Source organism: Gavialis gangeticus, unplaced genomic scaffold (assembly GCF_001723915.1).
Source record: "Gavialis gangeticus isolate Ggan-Ray unplaced genomic scaffold, GavGan_comp1, whole genome shotgun sequence".
Lineage (NCBI taxonomy): Eukaryota > Metazoa > Chordata > Crocodylia > Gavialidae > Gavialis > Gavialis gangeticus.
Window position 1 is genome coordinate 77,262,176 of NW_017729033.1, and position 26,845 is coordinate 77,289,020.

At 40.4% G+C, this 26,845-nt stretch overlaps 1 protein-coding gene across 1 annotated transcript in view; it reads left to right on the forward strand.

Moving 5' to 3' along the window:
• TUSC3 (tumor suppressor candidate 3) overlaps positions 1-26,845 on the forward strand; it is a 362,952-nt gene that overhangs the window by 154,578 nt on the left and 181,529 nt on the right. The window contains exons 4-6 of the mRNA XM_019526355.1: positions 643-783; positions 1,504-1,644; positions 18,728-18,817. Coding sequence (XP_019381900.1) covers positions 643-783; positions 1,504-1,644; positions 18,728-18,817 — 372 coding nt within the window. The remainder of the gene's footprint in view (positions 1-642; positions 784-1,503; positions 1,645-18,727; positions 18,818-26,845) is intronic.

Sequence of the window (26,845 nt, forward strand, 5' to 3'; positions counted from 1 at the left end):
CCATACACACACACACACACACACACACACTCATGTATACATTTAGATCCGTTTCTGAAATCCAACATTTTTGAGAGATTTCCTATAGGAAAAATATATTACTTGGTTCCAGCCCCGCCCATTTAAATGAGTAATGTAAGTGGCATTCAGTCACCATGTTGCTGAGGATTCTTTTTTTTTAAAGAAATGTCCAAGAACTGCTGAATATTTGCTGTTTGCTGTCTCTTCTCCCTCCCCACCTTCCACCAGTATTGAAGACCTTGATCCTCTGCAGTTCTACATGTGTGATGAACACTGTGTATCATGAATAATCCCATTCACTTCAACACATGTACATTTGTGTTTGCTTTATTCAACATCTTTTAAAAAGACTGCAGCTTTACTAAATATTTAACAGCACAAGTCTTGAAGCTTACAGTATGGTTTATTGGTTTGTCTTAAGAAGCCCGAGTGAAGAAATGGGAAGGAATACTAGTACCTAGCACTTTTTCACTAATAGATAACATATTGAACTTTAAGAAAAAGTAATTTAGAGCTCTGGAGAGTGACTAATAGTATCTTGCCTGTGTATGTTGCATGATATAAAGAAGAAGAAGCAAGTTTGTTATGTAATATTTTGTTCTATTTTCCCTGTTTTTGTAGCTCAACATGAACTCTGCTCCAACATTCATGCATTTTCCTCCAAAAGGTAAACCCAAGAGAGCTGACACCTTCGACCTGCAGAGAATCGGCTTTGCAGCAGAGCAGCTAGCTAAGTGGATAGCTGACAGAACAGATGTTCATGTAAGTCGCTTGACGATGTCAAAAGACTGATCCAAATTTATCTTTGTATTTTGTGATGAGCTCCTTTTCCCATAATACTATTTTTCCTTGCTATTACTATTTTTCAGATGTTACTGAAATCTATACAGTAATAAAACAATAAATAATGTGACAGTTGGAACTTCAACAGTTTTAATTCTGTTTCAGTCTAGCTTTCATGCTTATATTCCTATCCAGTCTTATTCTAGAAGAAAATGAATAACGATATTGTGACAGTTACCATAATTGAAAAAATAGAGTGTATGTTTATAATGTTAATTACAAAAGTGTTAGGTTTAAAGGTGCTTATTAATGCTAAATAAGATCACTGACCTAACAATATGCAAATATTTTGAAGAAACCTGATTTTTTTTCTAGCCTTTATATAGTTTGAAATTCTTAAAGATGAAATGTAAAGCTTTCTAAAATTCCATCCAATGGCAGATTTTTAGGGATCCCTTTCACATGCAAAAGATCCCTTTCGGATATTAATATCAAATCTTATGATGTGTAAAAGACATTAACAATATTCTCTTCATAGATTGTTTTTATATGAAGACATCCTTAACATAAAGAATACCACGTATTTTGTCTTGTGAAAACAATTTTTTTAACACTGTCTGTGTATATGTGATCTTGCATATTATATTTCTCATGGTTCCTTGTCTGTCTGTCTGTCTCTCTCTCTTTTAAATCCTGCAGATTAGGGTATTCAGGCCTCCGAATTATTCAGGTACTATTGCACTGGCTCTTTTAGTGTCGCTTGTTGGTGGCTTGCTGTATTTGCGAAGAAATAATTTGGAGTTCATCTACAACAAGACTGGTTGGGCAATGGCAGCACTGGTATGGTAATTTTTAAGACACATTTTTCCCAGTTCTATAACATTTTACCAGTTTTACTTTTGGTATATAAAGCCAGGTGTAAATGCCATGTGCACAGTAAATTAAAAAGTATTGTATTAATAAGTTGGTTAGGATATGACAATATGGAACATAAATTCATAACACAAACAGCTGGGCCAAGTCTCATAGATGGTAAATATTGCTAGTTGGTAGGTGCATTTGTTGAATATTTGCAAATATAATAATTTGTCATAATTAGCTCCAATGTTGTTGTTGGGATGCATTTTAATGAAAAAATATACACAAGTTTAAACAATTTATTCCTGTCATTGTATTGTATAGAACAGATGATACAGTAGCACCAATTGTAAGTGCTGATAAATTTACGAATTATTCGGTCAATTTAGAAGTTAGTTGATACGAGATGTTGTGGGGGTTTTTTTTCTTACAATTGGGAAAGTTTAAGGAATAAGAGAAACTTTTTTTTTTCTCTTTTAAAAAAAAAAAAGTTATGCAGAAGTAGTAGTTTTAATTAATTATTGAAGACAGGAATGAAATTGTATAAAAATGCTGGAGAGATTTTTAAGTAAGGACATCTTTAGTGTGAAAGGAGGATAAACGTTCCGTTAACAAGACCTTAATAAGAATTATTCAAGGAGACAAGTCAAACATAACCATGTGGTTTAGAAGGCAAGTAATCTTATGAAGGAAACTAGCAAAAAAAACACACTTATTTTATTATGGAAAATGCATTATAGTATTTGTGATTTGTTGTACTTCAGAGTTAACGGTAGAAATGAAAAGAGAATCTACAGGAAAAATTCTCTTCCCATTTGAAACTAATAGTAAAACTCCCATTGAATTTTTTATTGCCAAAAATTTCACCTTTGCTATCCTGTTGTTATGCTGTAATTTCCTATTGTGGTGATTTTGTACTAAGGTATTATAGTATCAAATACAAGGAGTCCAAGAGGGTTTGGCAGGATCAGGGGGCCTACTGGGGTTTCCAGTAGTAAATTAGGCTGCCTCTGAGCTACAGTGAACTAGGATTAAGTTGGCCAGTTTTAGACCAATCTGTCCTTCCTGAACTACTGTATAGTTTGCATGTAGATCCCTAGTTAGGTGGATCTAAGTGTTAGGTCTGCATCTGGGTGAATTTGGTTAGATTGGGTGGCCATTTTTAATTTAATCTAGCCCCTCCCCCTAACTTTTCCAAACATCTGTATGGAATGTTTTACTAACCAGCTCAGCAATAGCATCTGAAATACTTCTGAAATCGTATCCAATGAAAGTCACAGATATCCCTAATATGTTGAAGGTGACAGATATTGTTGAGATAATTATTCTGTTCCTTCTTTCTTATCATATCTAAATTACTTATTACCATGTTGTGTTTTATCAAACCAAAATCCACTTTATGTAGAGGTATTCTAGCATTAATCCATAAATGTGTATAGGATCTTCTGACTTCACAAAATCTCTGCCTGGTTTTCTTGGAGGAAGACCTTAGGCCGCTTGAAAAAGCACTAGATATGGTTTGTGTAAAAAAACAAAAAAAAACCTAGTATATTTAGAGACTAGATAAAAAGCACTAATGATATGTATTCATCCTAAAGCTCAAAATAGGTATACATTTTAGTGTATTTTATTGATACTTTATAAATATTAAAAAAAACCCCTACTTTCTTATGAAAGGCCATAAAAAGGAACAAAGTTAGAAGCAACCAGCAGTGTATGGTTAAATGTTTTAATCATGCATATATTATCCTATACATAAGTGTTGAGGTTTTTATGTGAGAAACAGACTGTTAGTAAATATATTTTTAAATGATCCATGTCACGAATACTTTTCTTTTTAAGGACACTTAAAAGCAAATTACTTTACGGCACTTGGGCAAAAGATACAGTATCTAGAGGTGGCTTGGATTTGAAATAGGGAAATTGCCAGTTTTGCCTGTTCCCATTGGCAGCCCTTTATGAAGGTGATGCAGTGCTAAGGAGGAAATTAAGTTATTTTCAAACATTTTTTCACAATCTTCCAACAGTCTTCTCCTGATTTGAGCTGTACATGTGTAGGTCTCTATCTGCAGAGCGGTGTTGGAATGATGGTGCAGCTATGATGGTCCAAGAAATAAGGGTACCTTGTACCTGAAAGTTTGTCTAAGATCTCTCTCAGTTCTACAGTTAGTCCAGTAAAACATATTACCTAAAAATGTCCTTGTTTTTTATAAGTGCATAGATCATTGCTGGATTTATAGACTTCATTTTGCTAAATATTTTCTCCCCATTTGCTCCTAATTCAGCGATATTTTCAAGAAGTGTGTTGCTGGTAGGTGTTGTAGAGCTTAGGCCCTCTTGTGACCGGTGTCTTGTCCCTAGCAACATCAGTGTGGGAGCCCAATTTAGCACCGCTTATGTGGTCTGACTGCTGCTCCTTCTCACCTGCCATGCTTTAGCTCTTTCTCTCTGGAGACAGTTCTTGGCAGGTGGTCCATGGGATCTCATACCTGGGTTTGCTCGTGGTGCTCCAACCTTCCCTTTACCTCACTGTGAAGGAGTGGAAGAGAGAAAACAAAAGCCTTGAGGTGCCTCATGTGCTGGACAAGGGAGGTCAGGAGAAGAAAAGCAGCTGGCAGCAACAGACAGGGAAAGTAAAAGCAAGCAACACTTACAGCGTGGATGACCAGTGGGTTTGCAGTTGGAGACTGGAAGAGAAGAGAAGCAATCACCACATTTCCAGAGCAGTATCTTGTTCCAAATTGGAAGAAGGAAACTGCTCAGAGGTATTTCCGGCCCTGGAGAGGGGCAGAAGTGGGTTGATTCCTTGTGAGCCGGAGAGAGAGGAGTGTCTGAGCATCCTAGCTGGCAACTGTTGCTAAACCTGCCGGTGAAATGCTGTGGGTGTTACCCAGAGAAGAAAGCAGGTGGAGGAAGCCCACACAAGACTTCTGATAATCCCTGGAGCAGAGTGACATCTGAGGATCTGGGAGAGAGGCATGAAGAATTGCTGTTTTCAGGTTAGAACCTCACTGCACTTGGGAGAGATCCCATTGGGACTGTGAATGTTCACAAGTAAGCCAGGGCAGGCCTGTGCAGGGTAGTGACTGGATTAACTGGGGGTTTTTTTTGGTTTTTTTTTTTTTTCTGTTGTGATTTGGACAGGAGAGCCTGACCCCAGGTGAAGGGGACATGGACTGAGTCTGACAAAGAGACTGAGAGCAATCAGGTTTTGCTTTCTTTTTTATATTTGAGTACGTGCCCAGGCCAACCCCTGGAAGGGTGTGCACCTAACTAAAGCCAACAGTCACCCTGATGGCTGAGGGCAGAACAGGCAGCATTAAGATCTGGCTGCAGAAAACTACGAGTGCCATCTGGAGAGTCTAGGGTGGGGTAAAGGGGTGGTTTGGAGCCCCACAGAAGAAAACAAGGATTGAGACCTGGTAGAATCACCTTGGGCACTGCCTCTTAGCAATATAATATCATCAAAGTCATGGAAGGCGAGAAACATAAGACCAGCTTCGTGGCAGACCAGGTGATCCGAAGTCGAGGTCCACCCTGTCACCGTTTGTAGGAAAATGAGCTCAGGGCAGTGGCAGCAAGCCCTACAACACCTACAGTCGTCACACTCATCCTTACCACATCCACAGCTGAGATGACCCTTGATGTCTGGAGGTCTCACTTATAAGTGATGTCTTCTTACCTGTAGCATCCTGCTTCTTGAGGGTGCCAGCCTCCTGGCTGTAAATTCTTCACAGGACATCCTTTGACCATGGACCCAGGGCTTTGCAACAAAAGTTGCCTCAATCTTGGGGTAACCTGGAATTTAAGGATAATGCCCATGGTGACAGAAAAGGAACTTAAGGATAACAACAGTGGAACAGAAAATAATCAGCATCTGCTTATAGGGCCCTGTGTCTCATCTCTCAGGCCCTACAGGTCCTGGCTGGGGCTTTTCACTCTCCCTGCTCAAAGGTTGCCTGCTGGGCTAGCAGCTCCCCGCTGCGCCTCTGGTTGTTGTCTTGTGGGATGTTTCTCTGGGTCCCCGCCCCTTCCCACCTCAGCCCTGTCTGACCTGAGGCTGGGTTGTCTGGTCCACTCCTGGTGCTGCCCTCATTGCTGGCCTTGACTGTTCCACATGGCTCTCCCTCCTGTGTTGGCCTCAGGCTGCCATAGCCCTGCACTGTTGTCTGTCTTGTTGCCTGGTGCAACCCTCAGCTTCTTTCCCTCTTTGCAGGTCCCCGGTAGGTTTTGTGCTGCTGCAGCATTTGGCCTGGTCCTCTCGGCCAGGCCAAATGCTGGCCGAGAGGACCCCCTTTTACGGTGGGGCTTTTGCCTCCTCCTGAGGCTACATGGTGTGCTGCTCAGGTTTCTTCGTTGCACCCGGGGGCCTTGCCAGACCCACCTCCTGGAGCATCCCCTAGGCATACCACTGCTCCCCGGTGCCATGGTCTGCAACACTCCCCGGGTTTCTCCTGGGGGCAAGCCCTGGCATCTCCCCACTGGCATTCTCTTTCTCTCCTGCGTGCCCTGCAGCTGTGTTCCCAGCTGCCTTTTGAATGGCCTGCACCTCCATCTGGCCACTCCCCCTTTTGCCACTGATTTGCAGGCTCAGGCAGCTCCGAAACTGCTGTGCCCGAGTCTGCTGTCTCGGTGTCTTGCCGCAGCTTCTGCCCATCATTTACCCTGCAGTGAGTAATGGGGCAAGTCAGGGGTGAGGGGCTCTCTCTTCCCTTCTCACATACCGCCCCCCCCATGACACCGCAATGCAATCTTCTCTTATTACCTGGTGCTGGTGGTGATGTCTCCCCCTGGTGACATCACTATCACTTCCCCTGAATGGCAATGAGATGAAAAGTCAGCAACTACATTGCTTTTCCCTGGTCTGTACTCTATTGAGACCTGAAATGGCTGTAACACCAGGGCCCAGCATGTGATCTGTTTATTGTACATTTTGGCTGACTGGAGCCATTTCAGAGGGCATGGTCTGTTATAACCATGAGCTCTCAGCCAAGCAAATAATAACGGAAATACTCTACCCCCCATTTCAGAGCCAAACATTCTCTCTCGATTGTGGCATACCACTTTTCCTGCTCATTGAGCTTCTTGCTGATGTAAGCCACTGGTCTTTCCGCTCCCTTGATTTTCTGGGATGGAACTGCCCCAAGAACTGCCCTATGCATCAATCTATAGGGCAAATGACATGAAAAGTCCAGAGTGCGTAACACTACCTCTTGGCACAGGGTTTGCTTGAATTCTTCAAAGGATTTTTTCTGCTCCTCCCCCAATTTGATGACTCCATTTCCTTTGCCTTTGATGGCGTTTGTGAGTGCAACCGTGAGTCCTGCTAAGAGTGGAATGAATTGCCTGTAGTAATTTGCTAAGCCCAGAAATGCCCACATCTGCTTTTTAGGCTGTGGGATCTTGTACTTCTTTATAATGGCTACCTTATTGGCCTTGCCCTACCATAAAGCCCAGATACTTGGTTCCTTATTGCTCCAGCATACACTTCTTGGGTTGGGCCATCATACCCGTTTATCTCAACTCTTGCAGCACTGCCCAGACTGCTTGCACGTGTTGGTCCCATGTTTCAGTGTATACCATGATATGATCGATGTAGGCAGTGGTGTTCTGGTTGTGTGGGGCCAATACCCAATCCATCAACCTCTGGAAGGTTGCTGGTGTCTCACTGAGATCGAATGGCATCCTACAGAACAGATCCCAAAGGGTTCCAAACACTGTTTTGTCTCTGTCCTCTAGGCACAAAGGTATTAGCCAATACCCCTTCACCAGGTCAAAAGTCAAGATGAATTGGGCCTTCCCTATCTTTTCCAGTAATTCCCCTACCTATGGCATAGGGAATGTGTTTAATTGTGTGATGGTGTTAAGTTTGCAGGAGTCGATACATAGCCATGAAGTTCCATCAGCCTTCGGGACCATCACAGTTGGGCTGCATCAGGAGCTCCGGGGTTGTCTAATAATCTTGTGCTCCAGAATTTTCTTTATCTCTTCCTTTACCATTGGATACTGATGGTAGGGTATCTGTTGTCATCTTTGTCTTACCGTAGCCCCTTCAGGCATCACAATTGTATGTACTGCACCTTGGGCTTTACTGGCTATCTTACTGAACACATTGGCAAAGTCCTGAACTAGCCCAGCCAGCTGCCTCTGCTGCTCAGCGATAAGATCTTGGCCTATGGGGACTTCCCCCTCACTTGCCACGTCCCTTTCAGCTCCACCACTGCCCCCCCACCAACTCGTCCTGGTCCAGTAGTGGCAGAGCCAGGAGTCCCTCTGACTCTTGCCATAGCTTTAACAGATTAGCACGATATATCTGTTTTTCTCGCCTATATCTAGGGTGCAGTGCCTTGTACTCGACCAGGTCAATCTGGCAGACAATCTAGAAAGGCCCCTGCCAGCAGGTCAGGAACTTACATGTGGAGCTGGGCAGCAGGACCAACACCCTCTGTCCCACCTGCAACTTGCATTCCCCTGCATTCTTATTGTACTGCTGTTTTTGCCTCGTCTGTGCCTCTCTCAAGTTATCTCTGGCCACCTGGTTAGCTTTCTGCAACCTATCTTTCAGTGTTTGCACATACTGGGTTGGAGTAGCCTCCTCACCCTCTGCTGCTTCCCATCCTTCTCGCACAACATCCAACAAGCCTCACGGGGGTGGCATTTTTGGTTTCATGTCACTGTCCTAATTGAGTTAGTGTCACTTTTATAATGGTGTTTTGGGATTTTCAGTTGTGTAGTAGAGCAGGATTTGGACTAACATCTATCCTTTCTTAATCATTTTAAAAGTACTATAATTGTATGATGACAGTAGGAGGAAGTAAATGTGCTTTATTCTCTTAATAATATATAGTTCTTACAGATCCTGCTCCAATGAGAGTAGATGTTGAGTAGAGTCTATTTCCCAAAACTCTTAATTAGATTTTACTTTGATTTGAAAATTCATAACCGTATATACTATTTCATATTCAGTTATTTCATATATCTTTTTGCTTTAAATGAAAAGGAAGAAAAATATCCACATATAAACATATGTTTTCCTTAACTATTTTTGTCAGAAAAAGAGGCAGGAATTAATTTAGAAGTGATAACTAGTACATCTCATCAAATAAAATAGGATTAGTGTCCACAAAAATGTTCTTTTTTGAGTGATTATCTACATATTTCTCCACTGTTAATATCTAGGTATCTTGCACACTTGAATTAGACACCTCTGTTAGAAGAATTATAACATACGCACTCCATGTCCTTATGCCAATGATACAAATGGATGTGGTTGCACTGGCAACCTCTCTGTTCTATCTTCTCATCCACAGTGGGACCCAAAGCAAAAATACACTTCGCTGAGAGAAATTAGTCTAAGTAATGACTTTTTCTCCAGTTAACTACTTAACATTAAGCATATTGAAACTATCCCCCCGCACACACACTATTCTTAATTAATAGAGCTATTTTTTAAAATCTTTTTTTAACAGGTCCTCTCTAGTTAGTTACTTGTGATCGTGCAGAAGGCTCCAGGCTTCAAGCACTGTTATTATTCAGAGATGTTGTGCCTACTGATTTGTAGAAGCTCAAGCAGCGTGTTTCATTTGAGTAATAGGGTTAGAGACAGAAGTTTAAGTTTAAGTGATCAGAAGCTGGTTTAAACTTGTAACAGAACAAAAGTTCAGTTGACATAAGCCAGTTTCAAATGGCCAAAACTGGTTTAAGATGAATCTGATTGAATGTAGTATCAGACTTGATTCCTTGATTGATGTCAAATCAGTTTATGGAACTTCTGTCCTAGACCCCTTCCTGGTTTAAGTTATATCAGAGTCCCCAGCATCCCAGCATATTTTTCAGCCCTGTGCTGGGCTGGGCTGTAATGTCTGTTCCAGAGAGTAGGCTTGGCCTAGCCTCTCTCCTCCCTAGCTGGAGCACTATTGCTACTCCAGCTGGCTGAGAAAGGGGTGGGGAACTGCAGCTGGGGTCTGCCTGGCAGGGGCACAGCAGCATCTGCCAGGCTTCCCTCTTCTTCCATATCCAGCCATTGCTTAAGCAAGGATTCCCCCCTCCCCCCCTTTCCTTTCCCATTTGCAGGGGCTCCAAATGGGATCCCCCTTTGCCTCAGGCTAGGGGCATCTGGCCATGCCCCCCCCATGTTCCCTCTCTGTCCCCCTTGCTAACTAATGAGAGATGTCTCTAATTTCACTGTAACAGATGTAGACAGAACAGTGTCTGCCTAGGGCATCCTGGTACTTAGCAGGTCACCTGGGAATGTCTGTCAGCCAGCCAGGGCTGCAGCTCTCACCCTTCTTCCTGGGTTTCTTTGAGGTTTCTGGCTCTCCTGCTTTCTCTCACTGCCATTGCCACCCTTCCCACACTTCTACTGCCACATACCAAACATCCAGACCTTTGTTGAGCACTTTACTTAATCCCCATGATTGCTGTGATTATTGGTGGTAGCAGTGTGTGTGTTTGGGATCTCTGTTTAGCTTCTTCATTTCTTAAATGGGATAAGGATAGCATCAAGGCAGCTCTGTTTTCCAGCTGCATTCTAGCTGCTGAGAGAGAGAGTGTGTGTGTGTGAATGGGGAGCATCATGGTTGAGCAAGAAGCCAGTGGCTTGCAAATGCCTGCAGGTAGGAAGAGCTTGAACTAATGAGGGAGACACTTTTGTTTTCTGTTGTAGGGCTTGATGGGCTGATGAGCTTTATGTTTTGATAAGCTCCTTCCTGGCTTGCTTCAAAGCCATCTAAGTGCAGGCATCTCCTACCCTGAAAACCGTATTTCAAATGAAGTTTCACTGTGCAGTGATTAATGCTGGTGAAGGGTCTGGCAACAGTCCCTGCCCCTTGAGCAGTGAGTGGGGGAAGAGTGGGGAGAGATCTGGCAAGTGTTGCTTCCCTCTCCCTCTCTAGGCACACCCTGGCTGGGGACTGTACAGGCCAGGATGGGGGTTTAAACTCAGCCCTAATCATAGCACCCTGCCATGGCCTGGCCATGCCCCTGCCTCCTTCCCTGCCTGTCAGCACAGCATTGTAGAAGGGAAGGGAAGGGAAGGCTTGTTCTAGTGCCCCCAGGTTCTGTCCTGAGCCAGTGTAGGCAGGTGCTTGCATTTCCTGAATCAAAAGTGAATGTCTATCCACTTGTAAATCACTTAAATGTACGCAGGTTAGACTAGCCTGCACAGATTGAATCAATTCAGGCTCGGGCTTTTTGAATGTCTGTACTTAACCATGAAGGGCAAGGGTTCAGACCTCCAATTCTGTCTGTCTTGTACAAGAAAATCAATTAAAACAAGCATTGTGCCCATACTTTGGCTCTGGCAAGTGTAATAAAAATTCTAGTGTTGGACAGATCTGTTGTATTCATATTCCCTTAAAAATTTGCCTTGCAAATACTATATGTCTTTTGGCACTGGATTAGGAAAATAGTACAAGGAGTTATAGACACGGTCAGCTTGATGTTGCCAATGCGGTGCGGCTCCTCCCCTCCCCTCCCCTCCCCCCTCATTTCACAGTGTCTCTTCCTCGCCTCACCCCTCCCTACCTCATTTGCGTGCCAGCTCCTCCCCTTTTCCACATTGCAGGGTTTCTGTTCCTAGCCCCACCCCTTCCTTCCTCATTTTCATGCTGGCCCCACCCTGTGCAGGTCCCTGCCAGCCATGTGGACTAGAGCAGGTCGCAGTGCAGTGGGCAGGTGCAGGGGGCACGGATGCCAGCTAAGAGGGACGCTGTGGCCGGGCCTGTGGGAGATGCTGCTGCCGCTGCTGCTGTGACTGTCAGGGCGGGAAGCCAGCGCTGCTCCTGCCTCCCCGCATCCCCCCGCACCTGCAGACATTGCGCTCGGGGTGGTGAGTCGCGGCCCCTGGCGAGGGAGGAAGGGAGGGACCCTTGCCGCTTGGGCTCAGGCTCGGGTTCAGGCTGCCTGGGTGGTGAGGGAGCAGGGGGGTGTCCCTACACATCCTGCAACCCCGTGTAGAGTCCCCACATGTCTCCCTGGCTCCTGAGCCCAGGCACGCAGGTGTGGGAGCATCCTCAAGGCTGCCCAGGTGGCAGGGAGGACACGGTGGTGTCGGGCGGCACCCCTTGACTCCTGCACCCCAGGCCACGGCTGGACTGGACAGGCCATGTGAGCGCCCACGCCTGCCGGCCCACTGGGTGATTAATAAGTTCATGATCCGACCCCACATTGAAAAAGGTTTGACACCCCTAGTCTAGAGTAATAGGTCAGGCTAGGAATTACTTAGAGAAGCTGAATGCTTTCAGGTTAGCAGGTCTTGAAATACCCTAGGGTAGTAAAGGAATTGTTTGCAGTAATTTGGGAGTCATTAATTATCTTCTTTGAGAACTCATGGAGGTGCAGAGCAGCAAAATCATTAGGGGCCTAGAAAGCAAGGTTTATTAAGAGAGGATGAAAAAGCCAGGGTTATTTAGTTTGAGGAAGAGAAGACTTAGGGGAGATCTAATACCAGTCCCCAGATTCCCAAAATTCCTACAGAGCAATTTTATAGAGAGGATGGAGATGGGCTTTTCTCTGTGGTCCTCTGGGAAATGACTAAGAGGAATTTTCTGACAATGAGGATGCTCAAGCTTTGAAACAAGCTACCTAGAGAAGCTGGAATCTCTACCCCAGGATATTTTCAAAAGCTGGTTAGACAAGCACTTGGCTAGGGTGTTTTAATCAGGGATCATCTTGGCTTGAGCAGGGAGCTGGATTAGATAACTCTACTTCTCTGTGATTCTAAGAGGAGGAAATGTTAGAAGAAGCACCAGTTCCATATCTTATCTTCCCCTCTGGATAGGGCAGCTCCCCAGAATCAACATCTCCCATTTCTGAGCACTTGAATACATTCAAAGAACTTATCAGGAAGTTGGTCTCAATCAGGAGTAAATGGGAAAAAAAAAGTTGAATTGATGTGGGAATTTTTCACAAACTCTTACACATTTTCTGTATATCACCTCTTTGAGGATCTGGTCGATGCTAACTTCCCTAATTGCTTAAAAAAAAAAAATAAATAAAAATCTTACTGGGACTATTCCTAAGGATTTGAATATCATCTTTACACATTCTCTCCCTTTCTCTTGTTATGACTACTGTGAATGAGTGTTCAAAACATCAGAATAAGAAAGAAAACTGGATACAGTTAAATGAAAATAATATTAATCAGTTTACAGAAGTAAATTTCAAATAGCAAAGTGTACATTCCACATACTCATTATTAATTCTAATTTAACATCAAAATTAGCAGATAAATTGCCTGATGAATGCATAGAAGGGGAAGGACATCACAGATCCACGCTGCTGCCTGGCCCTGGACCCATACTGCTGCATCCCAAACATGGCCCCACAGATCCAGCCTTGGAAGAGCTTCTGTGATCTGGATCTGGGCTGGGGTCTGGGGTGAGTTTGATACCCCTGTTCTAGAGCCTTTCCCCCTGTTGGATCGCCCTTCCTTCTGTCTCTCAACAACCTTTACGATAGCAGGACGTTAGCTGGTGTGGTCCCCCTGCCTTACCTGTGGGATGTTAGAGTGTTATGGCTTGTGTTGTGTTGGAGTTGACTGTGTAGTTTGGCTAAGAGGTTAGACAGTGGATTTGTTTAGAATGGCTTGGACAGAAACGATCCTGCCTCAGGCAGGGAATTGGTCTAGATGACCAAGGTCCCTGCTTCTCTCTGACTCTGATCCAGAACTTTAAGCTTTGGTAACCGATCCACTTTACACGATATTCTATGAGGGCAGCATCTCTTGGTGACAACATGTAAAATGTATGCCCACTTAAATCAGGTTATTTGTCTACTGATTCTCTTTCCCAAGCCTCACTTACTAAGAGAAAAGGAACAGTTTATTTCCTTAATTACAGAACCTTATTCTTTTATACTGAAAACAAGACAATTAAGAGCCTTTCTGAGGGGTTTTGGGTTGTAGCTGTGTTGATCTAAGAATATACGCAGGCAAGGTTATTTGGGTAGATGTGATTTTTCTGGTATCATAGCTTGGTCTAATAAAAGATACTTTCTGAAACTTTTTTTTTTCAGTGCATAGTGAAAGAAAAATGGTATTGCTTCAGTGAGTTTTGAGATGGGTGACATTTTGAATACGGAATTGTTACTTTCTAGTCAGCTAAACTTTCCTGAAGAATATCCTCGTTTAAGTGCACTGTTTGCTACTTCAATGGCCTTTTGAACAAAGTCCCCATTACAAATATACATAATGCTCTCACATGGTCTCTCATACATTTTCAAATTATCGTGCTTGTAGGCTAGGCTTCTTGGTTTAACGTGGATTTCGGCATAACAATAATCCACTTGATATTTTGGTAGATTTGAAAGTTTTACTACTCCTGAGTCCTACCAAAACCAACTGCTTGAAGCTACAATGAAATGTGCATGTGCAAAATAACTCCAAGAATGAAACAGTTACTTCACAGTAACTGTTCTTAGAATTGTAAAATACCTCTCATTTCATTGGTCCCCACATCTTTGGAGTGGTCGTCATCAATTTACCACTTTAAAGAAATGGAAGCAGTTAGGACAACCAGTCCTCTTTTATGCCCTTATCTGGTAGCACATGGTACATGATGTACCACTATGGTGTAGCTAGCAAAAGTTTCTGATTCCAATGCCCTGGGTAGTTTTACTTACTCTTATAATGCAGTGTATTTGAGCACATCTTACAAAATAAGTTACTATATGTAACTGTCTTCTTTGGCACACAGTCGTATACTTTCTCCCTTCCTGATACCACTTGAGTGGATAACTATTTTATATAAATTGAATAAAGCCATTGCAGCCATATAGCTTTTGTAAGTTTCTGAACCAGAGGCAAATTTGAGTTGGATAGAACCAAAAACAAATCCTAGAAAGTAATGCAAGAAAAAATGCACGAGTTTCATCTTAATTTAAATTATTTTTGGTTTAAAATAGATACAAACATGTTTAATACTTTATATTAGCAAAGATTATTAATTTATAGTTCTTGTTATGCTGCTTATAAATATACAGTATTTTGAGTTTATTCTTAACTTGTTGAGGGACTCTACTAAGATGTTTTTCAACATGTATGACCTCATGAAGATTCATTTCAGGATCCGTCCTAAATGGCCTTTCAAGCCTCTGGCAACTACTTAAGCAAACCTATAGCTCAGCAGTGCTCAAGCTTTTGGCCCTGTGGGCCAAATGACTGGAGTGGGCTTCCTCCTGGCCCTGTGTGCTTGGTTTGGGCACTGGGGCCTGGTATTGAACGCTGGTATCTTACGCCAACCCTGCACACCAGTATCAGGTGCTTGATTTAGCATGCAGGGTCTGGAAATTTGGTAGCAGGGGAGTGCTGCCACCAGTCTCTTGCCACTAAATTTCCAAACCTGTGGGGAGCCCTATGGGCCAAATGACATGGCATTAGGGACCAGATCTGGATTTCAAGATGGTGGGGATTGAGAACCCCTCTTGTAGATACTGTTTGTTAAACTTTACCTAGGCCTCTTGACAAAGTGACATATTAAAACAAAATTATGTAGTAGAGCCCCAGAAATATGGAACATGGCCAGGAATAGTCAATAAGCTCTCCCCACACACCCTAGTGGCCTGCCCGTATCATCCATGTTTCTGTCAAAAACTAAGCCAAATCAACCTACATGCTCCTTAGGGCTTTTGTGATCTGCAAGTTGGCTCTTAGTTTTCCTGTTTTTAGAGGTGGTATAGAGCAGAAAATGACAGAGGTTATGGCAAGAAAGTCTTTCTTTTAAGAAACTGTCATGGGGGAATAAGCCTAAGAAAGGGGCTGTAACTGTCAGACAGTGAACGCTTCAAAGATGCACATGCTGTGAATCCAGTAAGTTTCCTAAAGCACTGTCAGATCTTGGGGTGCTTTGGGGTAGAAGCATTCCCAGCTGCAGGCTTTGTGGAAGTGCTAAGAAAAGCCATTGCAGCTTCACTACTCCTACTTTAGCCAGAGTGCCTTAGTACCATTTTGCACCAGAAAACGTACAGATGGGAGTCACTCTTCTGCATACCAATTGTCCCAGAAGTGAAACTGAATGAAAATAGAGATTCATAAGACACATCACAAGTTGTTATCTTGTTCAGTGAGAGGCAGAAGTCTGGAAAACTAATACAGGAAGACTCTAAGGATCGTAATGAAGTAAATTTAACAAGCCCTTTAGTGCTTTTGAAAATCCAGTTTTCCTCATGCAATTGATCATATGGAAATAGAAGAGGTCAATGTGGTTTGGAGCTATGTGTTCAGATGCAGTAGGCACAACGTATAAATATATGTATAATCTATACAAATGCATTTGGAATATGGCATTCTGATACTAGTGGATATCTTTTATGTATTTCAACAATATAAATGATAATGATGAAGAGATTTTAGTGTGGCATTAGTGTGGCCTTGGTAGATAAAAATAAAGAAGAAATCCAATTTGAATATCAAGGAGAAAAAATCCTAGAAGATTTATAGTAATATTCAATAAGTGGTTAATGGAAATGATGAAAGCATAGTATTTTAGAACGTTAAACTAGATTGAGTAACAGAATGGAAGGAAATTCCACCTTCCTTCCCTCCAAAATGAACCAATAGTGCAGGGGTTGGGGGTCTGGCCTGTGAAGCCTTTGGATCCAGCCCTCAGAACTGTGGCTCTGGTGGCGTTTTGCAGAGGTGGGGCTCCCCTGCATGTGTCAGTCAACTGCCTGGGGCTCCAGCTGCCCCTGCCCTGCACTCTGGTCAGCTACCTGGGACTCCAGTGCAGGAGGAGCTCTGACTGTGCCTTGCTGCAATGAGGCAGCATGTGTGCAGGTGAAGGAAGATGTTTCCTATGCCACACTGCAATTGAGCAACAGGAAGAAAAGGTGGCAGCAGCTAGGTCCTTTTGTCTGCCTGGGTCTGACCAAGCTGAGTCATTCCAGCCCTCCTGCTGGAAAATGTTTCCAATGTGTGCCCTAGTGGAGACTGGAACACTATAGAGGTGTGACATAGCAGGGAGACAACAGAAGCAAAGTTTGCCAGTAGAGGAGTAGGCCATGGGAGTATATGGTCCAGGACATTAACATTTTTACTCAGTTTTATTAATTACATCACTGATAACTAAACCAACTAACTAAGTTTGGTTTGCACATTTTTTCGCATGCGCCATCGTTCTGTTTCACATAATAAATGTTAGTTCATTTATAAATAGTCTTGCCTACACTTAACAAAAAATACTGTATTCTTTTTTTGTTTTTTTTCTGTTGGAAATTGCCATAACATGAAGAAGTATAGTTCTGTGTTTATACAGCAGAATGGAGAAATCCTTTGTGCTCTGTGGTCAAGGTTTCAATTGAGAAATTGATCAGCAAAATTTAATCTGTAAAACAATTTTTTTGTATATACAGATTTAATTATTTTATTCTGCCTCTTCCCTCCTCAACCCCCTTACCTCCTGTGCATGCAGATTTGTCCCTAGAGAGTATATTGTAAATATTAGGATTTAAAAAAAATTCTGTGAGGTGACTGTTTCGGAAGCCGGGATTTGTAAATCTTGTGCATCAGTTTCTTCTCTTTCCTAGCATTTACTTTTTAGCTTCCTAACTTTTGGCCTCTTGAGACCTTTTTCTCACCTCCCCTTTGTATTTTCATCTTCAATTGCAACTTTCTTGTTATCTTCATGTCTTAGAAACATCTGCTGTCTCCTGTGTGACTCATCAGTGGAATCACAATAGAAATTCCTCTGCAGCCTGCATTAGCAAGACATGAAAATAACTATTTGTTCCTTTTATCCTGCAATGGAAGCATCCTGTCCTCTTAACTGCACTGCACTAGCAATTCATTAAACCTCTATTAGTATGGCATACCTTTTTATACCAAGAAAAATCAACCTTGATTTTTAATTTAAATGTGTAAATAACATTTTAGTTAAAGTAAACAATCAGAGGCACCTATATTTTTTATGCAATTAATCTTTTTTTTTTCTTTTTTTTTTTTTGTTTTTGTTTTGCTTAACCATTTTTTAATATGTACCAAGCTATCTAATTTTCTTGGACCAGTGATATATTTTAAAGCCTTCGTTTGGTGTTTAACTGTAAGTGCTGTCAGTAGTACCCTTGAAGTTGATAGAAATGTTCATAGTCGATAACAAGCATATTACAAGCTCTTTGCAGAACCAGGGTCTATTTGTTGCTTCTCCTTGATGCCTTAATTCTGGTAGAAATTTACCAAGGTGTCCTCATTCAGCCAAATTGTACATATTTCATTCTTTCAAGGACTACCTTGTAAGACATGTTTAGACATTCCAGATTTTTCACATCTGTTGCTCTTGGTAGTCAGGAATTAGTCCTTGTTTCCTATTTAAGTACTTGGTAGTGACTACTGCCATGCCTATGATTTTTTTAAATTTTATTCTGTAGCTGCTGTACCATCATCTCTGAGAATAAGGTGTGTTTTCAGTTTCCTCGATCCCCAGTGTAGCTCTACAAATTCCATGTTTCTGTAGATTCTGCCAAGGATTTTGTCAAAAGTTAAGGAAAAATCATATTCTGCATTAGACTTCATAAAATAGGATAACACTCTTACAGGAAGCAGATTCTTTTTTGTAGAAGCAGCTTCTTTATATTCCAGTTGCACAAACCTGGAAGTGAACTAGTATGTTAAGCTGACTAGACTTTTGTTTCCAACCTGCTTCTGTTAGATTAGGAACTGCAGCAGCTTTGCATTGTGTAAGAGTAGATTTTAAAGCAATTTATAATGAACTCTTTAACTGAAATGTATACTCTTTAATATATACATGTATACAGATATAGATATATCTATATAAGTCATAGAAAAAATATAGTATACATGAAGACAGGAGGGTTCAGTGTGGATTTTTTAAAAGATCTATGTTTAAATCTATTTCAATTCAATGATGGTTTTGCTATTTACTTCATTGCAAGAAGAGCTAAGTCATTCTTGAGCACATTCAAAAATCCTGTTCTGCACTCTTAGCAGATGCAAATATTTGCTTTGTACATGTTAACAGACATGCACCTTAAATCAAGATGCCCAGCATCTGGTGTCAGTACCCAGAGGAAAACTGAGCTCAGTGAATTTAATATTTTATTCCTTGTTTTTCAGTGTGTTGTGTTTGCTATGACTTCTGGTCAAATGTGGAATCATATCCGTGGACCCCCATATGCTCATAAGAATCCTCAGAATGGACAAGTGGTAAGTGTAGTGTTTGCATTATTATCTATATTAACTTTATTGCAGAAGTCTGCAAGTCTATAACGTATAGTTATATATCATATCGTGAGATAGTGGACAAACAGCACTGCTGTAGAATTTAAGAATCCAGCATTCAGAGGTCCCCAAAACACAGCAGAGCTCCTTTTTGGGCATCTGAATGAGTAGATATATTTTGAGGTGGCAAAAAACCCTGAAGTCCCAATTAGGCACCTAAATGAAATGACTAGATGTTTAAAAGTGTCCCACATCAACCAGCTCTCCTTAACACGTGAATGTTGTGGGGTTTTTATGCAAAGTTGCTCACTGGTAGGTTAACATCTGTATATATAAACGATCCAGCATTTATCTTATCCTTAGACTCTTTAAGATTTGACAGAGGTTTCCCAATGGAGTTGGAGGAGGTATGTTCTTGATATAACACTCTGTTATCCCCTTAAGTGTTCAATAAGGCTCTACTGAATTCTATACCCATTTTACTTTCCACTTTGCTTTATAATATGGCCTTTCCTCTTCTGTCAGATTCCTCAGGGACTCCCAGAAGTTGATTGCTTCCAGAGTTGCTGCTAAATGTCCCTGATATTTGTATCAGGAATTGCTGGTATGAGAGGGAGGTGAGTTTCAGAAATACCCCCTAGCAGATTCACAGGTGATCTGATGGGTTGCAGAGGACCTAGGTCATTCTTCATCCTTTGATCATTAATCGCTTTAAGAAAACTGTTGGAATAGGATCCTGTATACGTTTTGACAAACCTTCTCTCAGACTTAATGAAACTTTCAACCATTTTCAGGTTTACCCCTCACTAGTTAATGAAGAATAATTTGTTTAGGCCTAAGAAAATAAATCCTCTCTCAGCTTCCTTTGATGCTTCATATCTTAATTGGAGTAGCAGTAAAGTGATGGTTAGAATTTGATTACTGATCTGCTTGGTACCAGGAATACAGCAGCAGATTGATGACATAAAATGACATGATTCAGTCTGGCAGCTTTGTTATGCAGAACTGGATTTGATGTAGTAATAAATAATGTCTGTAAAACATTGTGTTTAGAAGAATTTAAAATTTTTCATTACTGCTTTGAAGTATTTAATTTATGATGGCTTCCTTCAGTGTGACAAAGGTAAACGATTACTAGGAAAAGCCACTGGTCCTAACAGTTAAATTAGTTTTTCATATCTAGGTTCATATACGTTGTCTCTCTCAAAGATGCTTCTGATGCCTGCATAAAAACAGGGGATGTATCTGTATATCATTGGTGTTGTATGTACCTCTAATGCTGTAAGTATGTTTTTGAAAAAGCACAAAAAGTTTGGGTAGATTTAAGGTTAGATTTAAATCCCATAAATGTTTGCATTAATGCTTTATTTTCATGGAAGGATGCAAGTTAATGGGTAGTGCAGGTTGCACAAGTCTTGGACCAGCTTTCTATCTTTGTCAGCCATATACATTTATGAGGTGAAAATACTTGCTACTTGCTGTGTTATCGTTTCATCATCAGTGATTTGTGGGATGTCGTGTTCTACTCTACATTGTTTTTTATAACCTTAAACCTCTGTTGCCTTTTAGCAAAAATTTTGGACAGATTAGAGGATTTTGCTTAACTGAAGATGTGTAAGAGAACAGCTTCCTGATTTATTAGAATTACCAGTGAGACATGGCAAGTGAGAAAGAGGGTGCCCATGGGGCAGGATTGGCATGATCAAGGAACCCTAGGGGTATCACGGCCATCCCTGGGGATCCCATGCCGTGACACCCCTCAAAGCACGGGGCCCGTAGTGGTCACCCCGATTTTGTTCCCCCGCCCCCCGGGAACAGGCCTGTTGTGGCATGTACACAAGGGTAGGGGCCCAATCCTTACCTGGCTTTTCAGCAGCTGGGAGAGGTGAGCTGCTGGCAGGCCGAGTGGTCCCTGAGCTATGTGAAGCCTGCCTGCATGGGCTGCCACTGGGTCCCACAGCCCCTGAGCTGCACAGGGCCCGCCAAGCCCTGAGCACATTGGCTTCCAGTGCCCTGGGCACTGTTGCACTCTGTTAGGTAGCAAACTAAAACACGTTGAAGGTATTTTATCTTGCTACGTACTAAAGTCATTTAAAGTGGGATACGGCGCCAAATGTGCAAACAGCAATGCTGTTAAAAGGGGCTTTTAAGCTGTTTTAAAGGCCAATTTTGTGCAATGTACAAAGGCCCCACCACGTCCCACTTTCATTTTTAAAACCTTCCAAAGGATCTAGGGCAGGGGTGGGCAATTATTTTGGGCAGAAGGCCACTTACTGAGTTTTGGCAAACCATTGAGGGCTGCATGACAGGAATCCGGAGGCAGAAAAATATTAATTTTCTGAACTTTTTGGGACACCATGGGCTGGATAGAATGGCCTTGTGGGCTGTATCCAGCCCACAGGCCGCATTTTGCCCAGCCCTGATCTATGGTCATTTTGCTGTTATTTCTGGCCCTTCTCTCATGTTGTTAGGTATTATTGAGCTGCATTTCCTCAAAGATGTGGATCCTGATCCATTGGAAATATGTTTTAAAAAGTTTGTCATAAAAATATGGTAGAAATGTTCAGAAAAGTTGTGGTGTTTTCAGAACCAATCACTTTGGCTTTTCGTTGCAAATGATGTTTTTTGTTTCAAACTGAACCTAAACATTGTAATGTAACATGAAAAAAGTAAGATTTTATTTGGAAAGTATTTCAGGTTGACCCACAATAAACGTGATATTTTTATCTTCAGTTTTGTTTTTCCACAAAATGAAGTTTGAACTTTCTGGTTTGGCCAGTGGTGTATTATTTGGACAACACAGGGTTTAATCAGCCCTAATTCGAAGTTGTGTTTTTTAAAACCCACTGCTTCAATTTTGGGCCCCCGTTTCATCTACACATGCCCTACATCATTACTTTTCAAATAAGAATCTTGACAGCAGTATCTAGTAATCTGTATATTCCTGAAATTGGAAGGAAATATCAAATGCCATCTCTGAACAGTTTTACCCAATGAAAAACATAATACAGTTCGTGATAATTCTTGCCTGAGGTGTCTGGACTCTTATTCACATTAATCTTGTACAACTAAGCAGGAGGGAAATATTTTTGTTACAGTGCTTTTTCCAGTGTTGTTCTGACATGGCTTTTTCATACAGATCCAAGTAAAATACATCTAAAGAGTTCTAAGAGCAGGCCCAATGATGAATTTCAAGTATAAGAAAACATAATAATAATAGTCCATATCACCTTTTTGCATTCCACCTATGCAGATAAATATTTGAAGCACAGGAAGTACAGTTCAACATGCTAAAAACCTAGCTTTTTAGTTAAGGTCCAGATAAAATGTGGGTAATATTTAATCATGTGCTTGAAATGAACAGTTATAAAGGTGGGTTTCTCTTTGCCCAAACATTTATGAAGTTCATACAGGATGTGAATTTGCATGGTTAAGATCCAATCTAGCAAATCTTAGTCAGGTTGAGTTTTATTTCTGTTGATGATCATTATCTTTAAGCATCAATGAATAAGAACTCTATTTTGATTTCAAGTCCCAAGGTTTTGCTGGTAGGTTGGTCTTCTGTTTCCCTCAAATTACAGTTTTTTTTTGTTTAAAAAAAAAAAAATCAATTTATTGCTGAACATAACTTGCTTATGATAAAAACATTTGCTTTGCTATAAAATAAATGTTACAGTGTGTACAATAACATGGAATCATGAGTGGCCAGAAAATTCCTGAAAATCTACTTCAGAAAATGTTCTTTTGACTTGAATTCTATGTTCCTGAAGATACTGTTATTGAATGGTTAAGAAACATGTATTGCAAGAAAGAAACATGTATTTTAAAAAAAACTGTATGTAAGGAGAAAAAACAACAGCAACAACCTGTTTTTAATGGTTTACACAACAGTTCAGTAGACTGGCAACTAGGCAGCCACTTCATCTGAAAAAGCACAGAAGAACATTTTAAAATTAACTCATCTAAAAAGTATGTTGCCTTTTCCTTCGTCATCCAAAATGGTCATTAGAGTGCATTAATATAGTACAGACCATGTGCAATGAATGATGAAATGCCATTCTTATAGTTGCAGTGAATGAACATTTTATCCTATAGACTGTTCTCTTTGCTATGGGGAAAAAAAAATTAGTGACAGAAACATGCTTGGATAAAGAACGATCATAGTCCAGAGTGATCTCTACATTATTTAAACAGTCAGCTCTCAGAAGATATAGGCAATAAAAGTTCAAGCTTGGGCTATCATTTCTCTATGCTGATACAGTATATTGCAGTAATGCAGTTTTGGCTGGGTAAAAATGAAACACAGTCTGTGACAGCCAAGGCTGTATTTCAGACAACTAATCAGACAGGAAGTAGTCTGTCATGATAAAATCAAATGGAAAGGCCACATTTTAATTACTGTCTGTAACAACAGAAATCCAATTTAAATTGCCCAATAACTGCTTGAAGCACAAACTAGTAGATAAAAAAGAGAGAAAGAAAAGCAAAGTTGAGAAAAGATAGGCCTCTAGACACCATATGCAATTTCATTTGGAGGCAGACCTACTGTTGCACCAAAAAGAAGAAACAGAACTGAACTGTAAAGTTGTCTGAAGACATAAGATCCACACAGACCGATGTTTTAGTTTCTTTAAATGTATAGGAAAAGACACTAATGCAACACAGGGAAGAAATAATGTTGTTCCCTTGGAATTTTTTAGAAACAGCAAAATATTAAGACAGATGTGCCCATGTTATCACACTTCTACAAGGACAGATTTAATAGGACCTCACTAATATTTGTTATTAAGAAAAAAATGTTTAATCGCCTCTAATTCAGAGTTTCCTAAATGCACAAGTTTATTTTCAGTTACTAAACTTAAAAAAATGATACTTGTACCTCAAGGGCAAACTAATTTAGACATTTATTAGCTTTATATTTTTCAGATGAGGTTCCTACAATTATACATGGATTATATATATATTATTATAATAAATTCATAAATTTTCTGTATTTAGAATCTAATGATTGGGGAGTTGTCTAACATTCAGGGTCATCTTGTATTCAAGAAAATACAGTGCTTTCTTACGAGACACTTTAAAGTAGCACATACTTGAATGTTGGCTCATAAATACAAACATTGGGTTTTCAGAATCATTTAAAGGGACCTCATTTTATTGAAATGAATGGCAGATATCCCATTGATTGATTATATTGGAAACAGAGTTGGATTAATAGAGAATTTGAATAACTTTTCCAGAAAATACTTATTCACATTTTTTTCACATACCACTGTTGGTGTTCTGTTAACAGAAGGATGCTCCAACCTTACTTTAGTAAAGAAAATATCTGAATAAATAAAAGGCCTTCTTTTCTTCTTCCTTTTAGTCTTTGCTGTTCCTTTTGCTTTTAAGAATATATAATATTCATACATCTCTTTACTTGCACAGACGTAGTGCATTCTTTTATTGGAGGTGACTGTTAGATGTAGAGGGAATGTAGAGTGGAAAACAAGTTATTTGGATTCTTATATTTGTACCACCATGTATTTTGAAAAATATATTTAATGTTGTTTCTGAAGAGTTGGAGAAACACATTTACTGAATCATTTGTCTATAATGTTTTTATGTCAGCATAGAAATAAGTTCAATGTGGCATGTTATTAAGCTCTGGTTGTTTATAGCTGTAAGACCAACTCAACCTGAAATATTTGAGTTTTGTAAAATATACGTGCTGTGAGATCATTAATCTGATAAATTAGGAGTCTAGTTAAAAGAGATCTTTATTAAATTATTGTGCTGTTAGTTATAGTTAATGAGACTTTACTTGCTTGGATAGTTTATTATGCAATTGTTACATGATCACTATTTGTGGTAAAAATGAATGTTGTTAAATTATTATTTTTTGTTTCTTGTTAGATGCTTATACTGTTTTTTTTGTTTGAAATGACAAACATAACAAAAACTGCAGAAAATTTTGCATTATATAAATTGTCCTTTTTTAGTAAAAGAGATTTTTCTTTTTTGAATAAAGAATATAACATTTTTACAGCTAATTTTAGCACCAAATCTTGACTTCTTGGATTAGACTCTCCATTCTTATCAGTGTTACACTGCAGTGTAGTTTTTCTGGATTTATATTGATATAAATGAAGAATGAGTTAGACTATTAATTCCTTGAATACCTCAATCTCATTGTGATTTCAGGAGGGATCTTGGGTTCATAAAGACTAGGGTTAAGGTTATGGTAGGGCCAGCGCTGAAAATATATATATATATTGCATTGATATTCCAGGAAATGGGAACCAATGTCAGAAACATGTTTTTTTACCATGGGCACATCTCCACATGCTATTAATGTACTGTAAGCTTACTGTGCAGTAAACTACTGCACAGTAAATTTTCCCCAGTGAGGAATATTTGTTCTGGAGGGAGTGAGCAATGTAGCTTGTTCCCATGCTCATACAGTATCACTCCATTTAAACATGTATCTTACAGAACACTCTGAAAATAAGCAGAACTATTTGGACATGAATGTGCTGAGTGCATACAGTGCTTTTGTGCTCTGCAATACAGAGGTGTGGAGCATTTCCCCACTCTTAGCCACAACACCTTGCTAGCGTACTTCTGACTAATTTTAGAAATACGCTCAATTAAGTAGAAAGTATGCACTTAAGGACTGTCAGTATCAGCGGCACAGTTCGAACATGGATTTTTAGCATAAAATTGAATTAAATTCAAGCTGTGCTCCTCACTTAATATTTCAATAGCTGAACTATCTTGCATTTTTCTAAGATTCCATATGGAAATAGTACATCAGTATTTAGAACATTTTGAGTATGAAGAGGAGTTGGAATGCCAATACACTAATAAACTTAATTATTGTTTATTTTTATTTTATTTAGTCCTATATGTTTCCTACTAGGAAGTATAAAAACTTTATTGAGTAACAAATAAAGACAAAAGTCTCTTTAAGAAAGACAGATAAATTAGATATGCACCATTCAAAAACGATCTCCTCCTTGGGTTGAAGAATAGTAATAAAGTATAAAGCAAGTAATAAAGTACTGTATATATAAAACTAAGGTAGATGGGAACCCCCAAATAGGAAATAATAAGTAGCAACTCTGAATAACCATAGAATATACAGACTGCTGTACAAGATGTTTGTGGATTAGGGCCCCTCTAGACATTCAGGTAAAGGCATGACATGATTTGATGCATGATCCACAGTCACCGCTCCTGCCATTTCACACATGCATAGCAGAAGGCATGACTGTCAGATTCAGTATCAGATACAATCATACCTTGTTGCTGGTGCAGGGGGAGCCTGGGATTGTGACTGCAAGCTCCCCCTGCATGAGTAAGCAGCAAGCTCTCAGAGCTATGAGCCCCACAGCAGATGATGCTTGCAGCAGGAGCAGTGTTCCACTTACTGCTTGGCTGTAAACCTTGTCAGCTGTGGAGCGTTGAGCAGGTGGTATACCTTGCCAGCTGATAGGGCTTCCAGCCACAGGTCACCTTGGCTACACCTTCAGTTAATGGCATGATAAGAATGAGCCACAAAGATTTTACACATTTTTTGTGGAATAACTTTGTGGCTTATCCCTTGTTCTGTCACACCATTCATTAGTTGAACATGTGGCTGGATCGCAACTTAAGAGGTGATTCATTGGTTAATCACACCTTAAGTTTAATGTGTAGCTGGGGCTTTAAATTCCATACTAGTGCATTTTGCAGTTGGTATACTTAATGCAAATGATCCCTTTTTTTAAATTAAAGTTATTCCTGGTAAGAGGTGAAGAATACAGTAGAGTTTTCTTATTTGATTTGGGGGTCATTCATCAAACTCATCATTCTAGTCAAATACAAATGAGATTACATTTGACTTTTTCCATTTTCTTGAACTTTAAATATTTGTGCTGTCTCTGTTTCGGCAAGGAACCTTACTTAACCTTAGCCGTATTAGTAAGACTGCAAGGTCATCTTGTCCAGGCTGTCATTTTTGCAAGTATTAATCATGTAGAGTGCTTG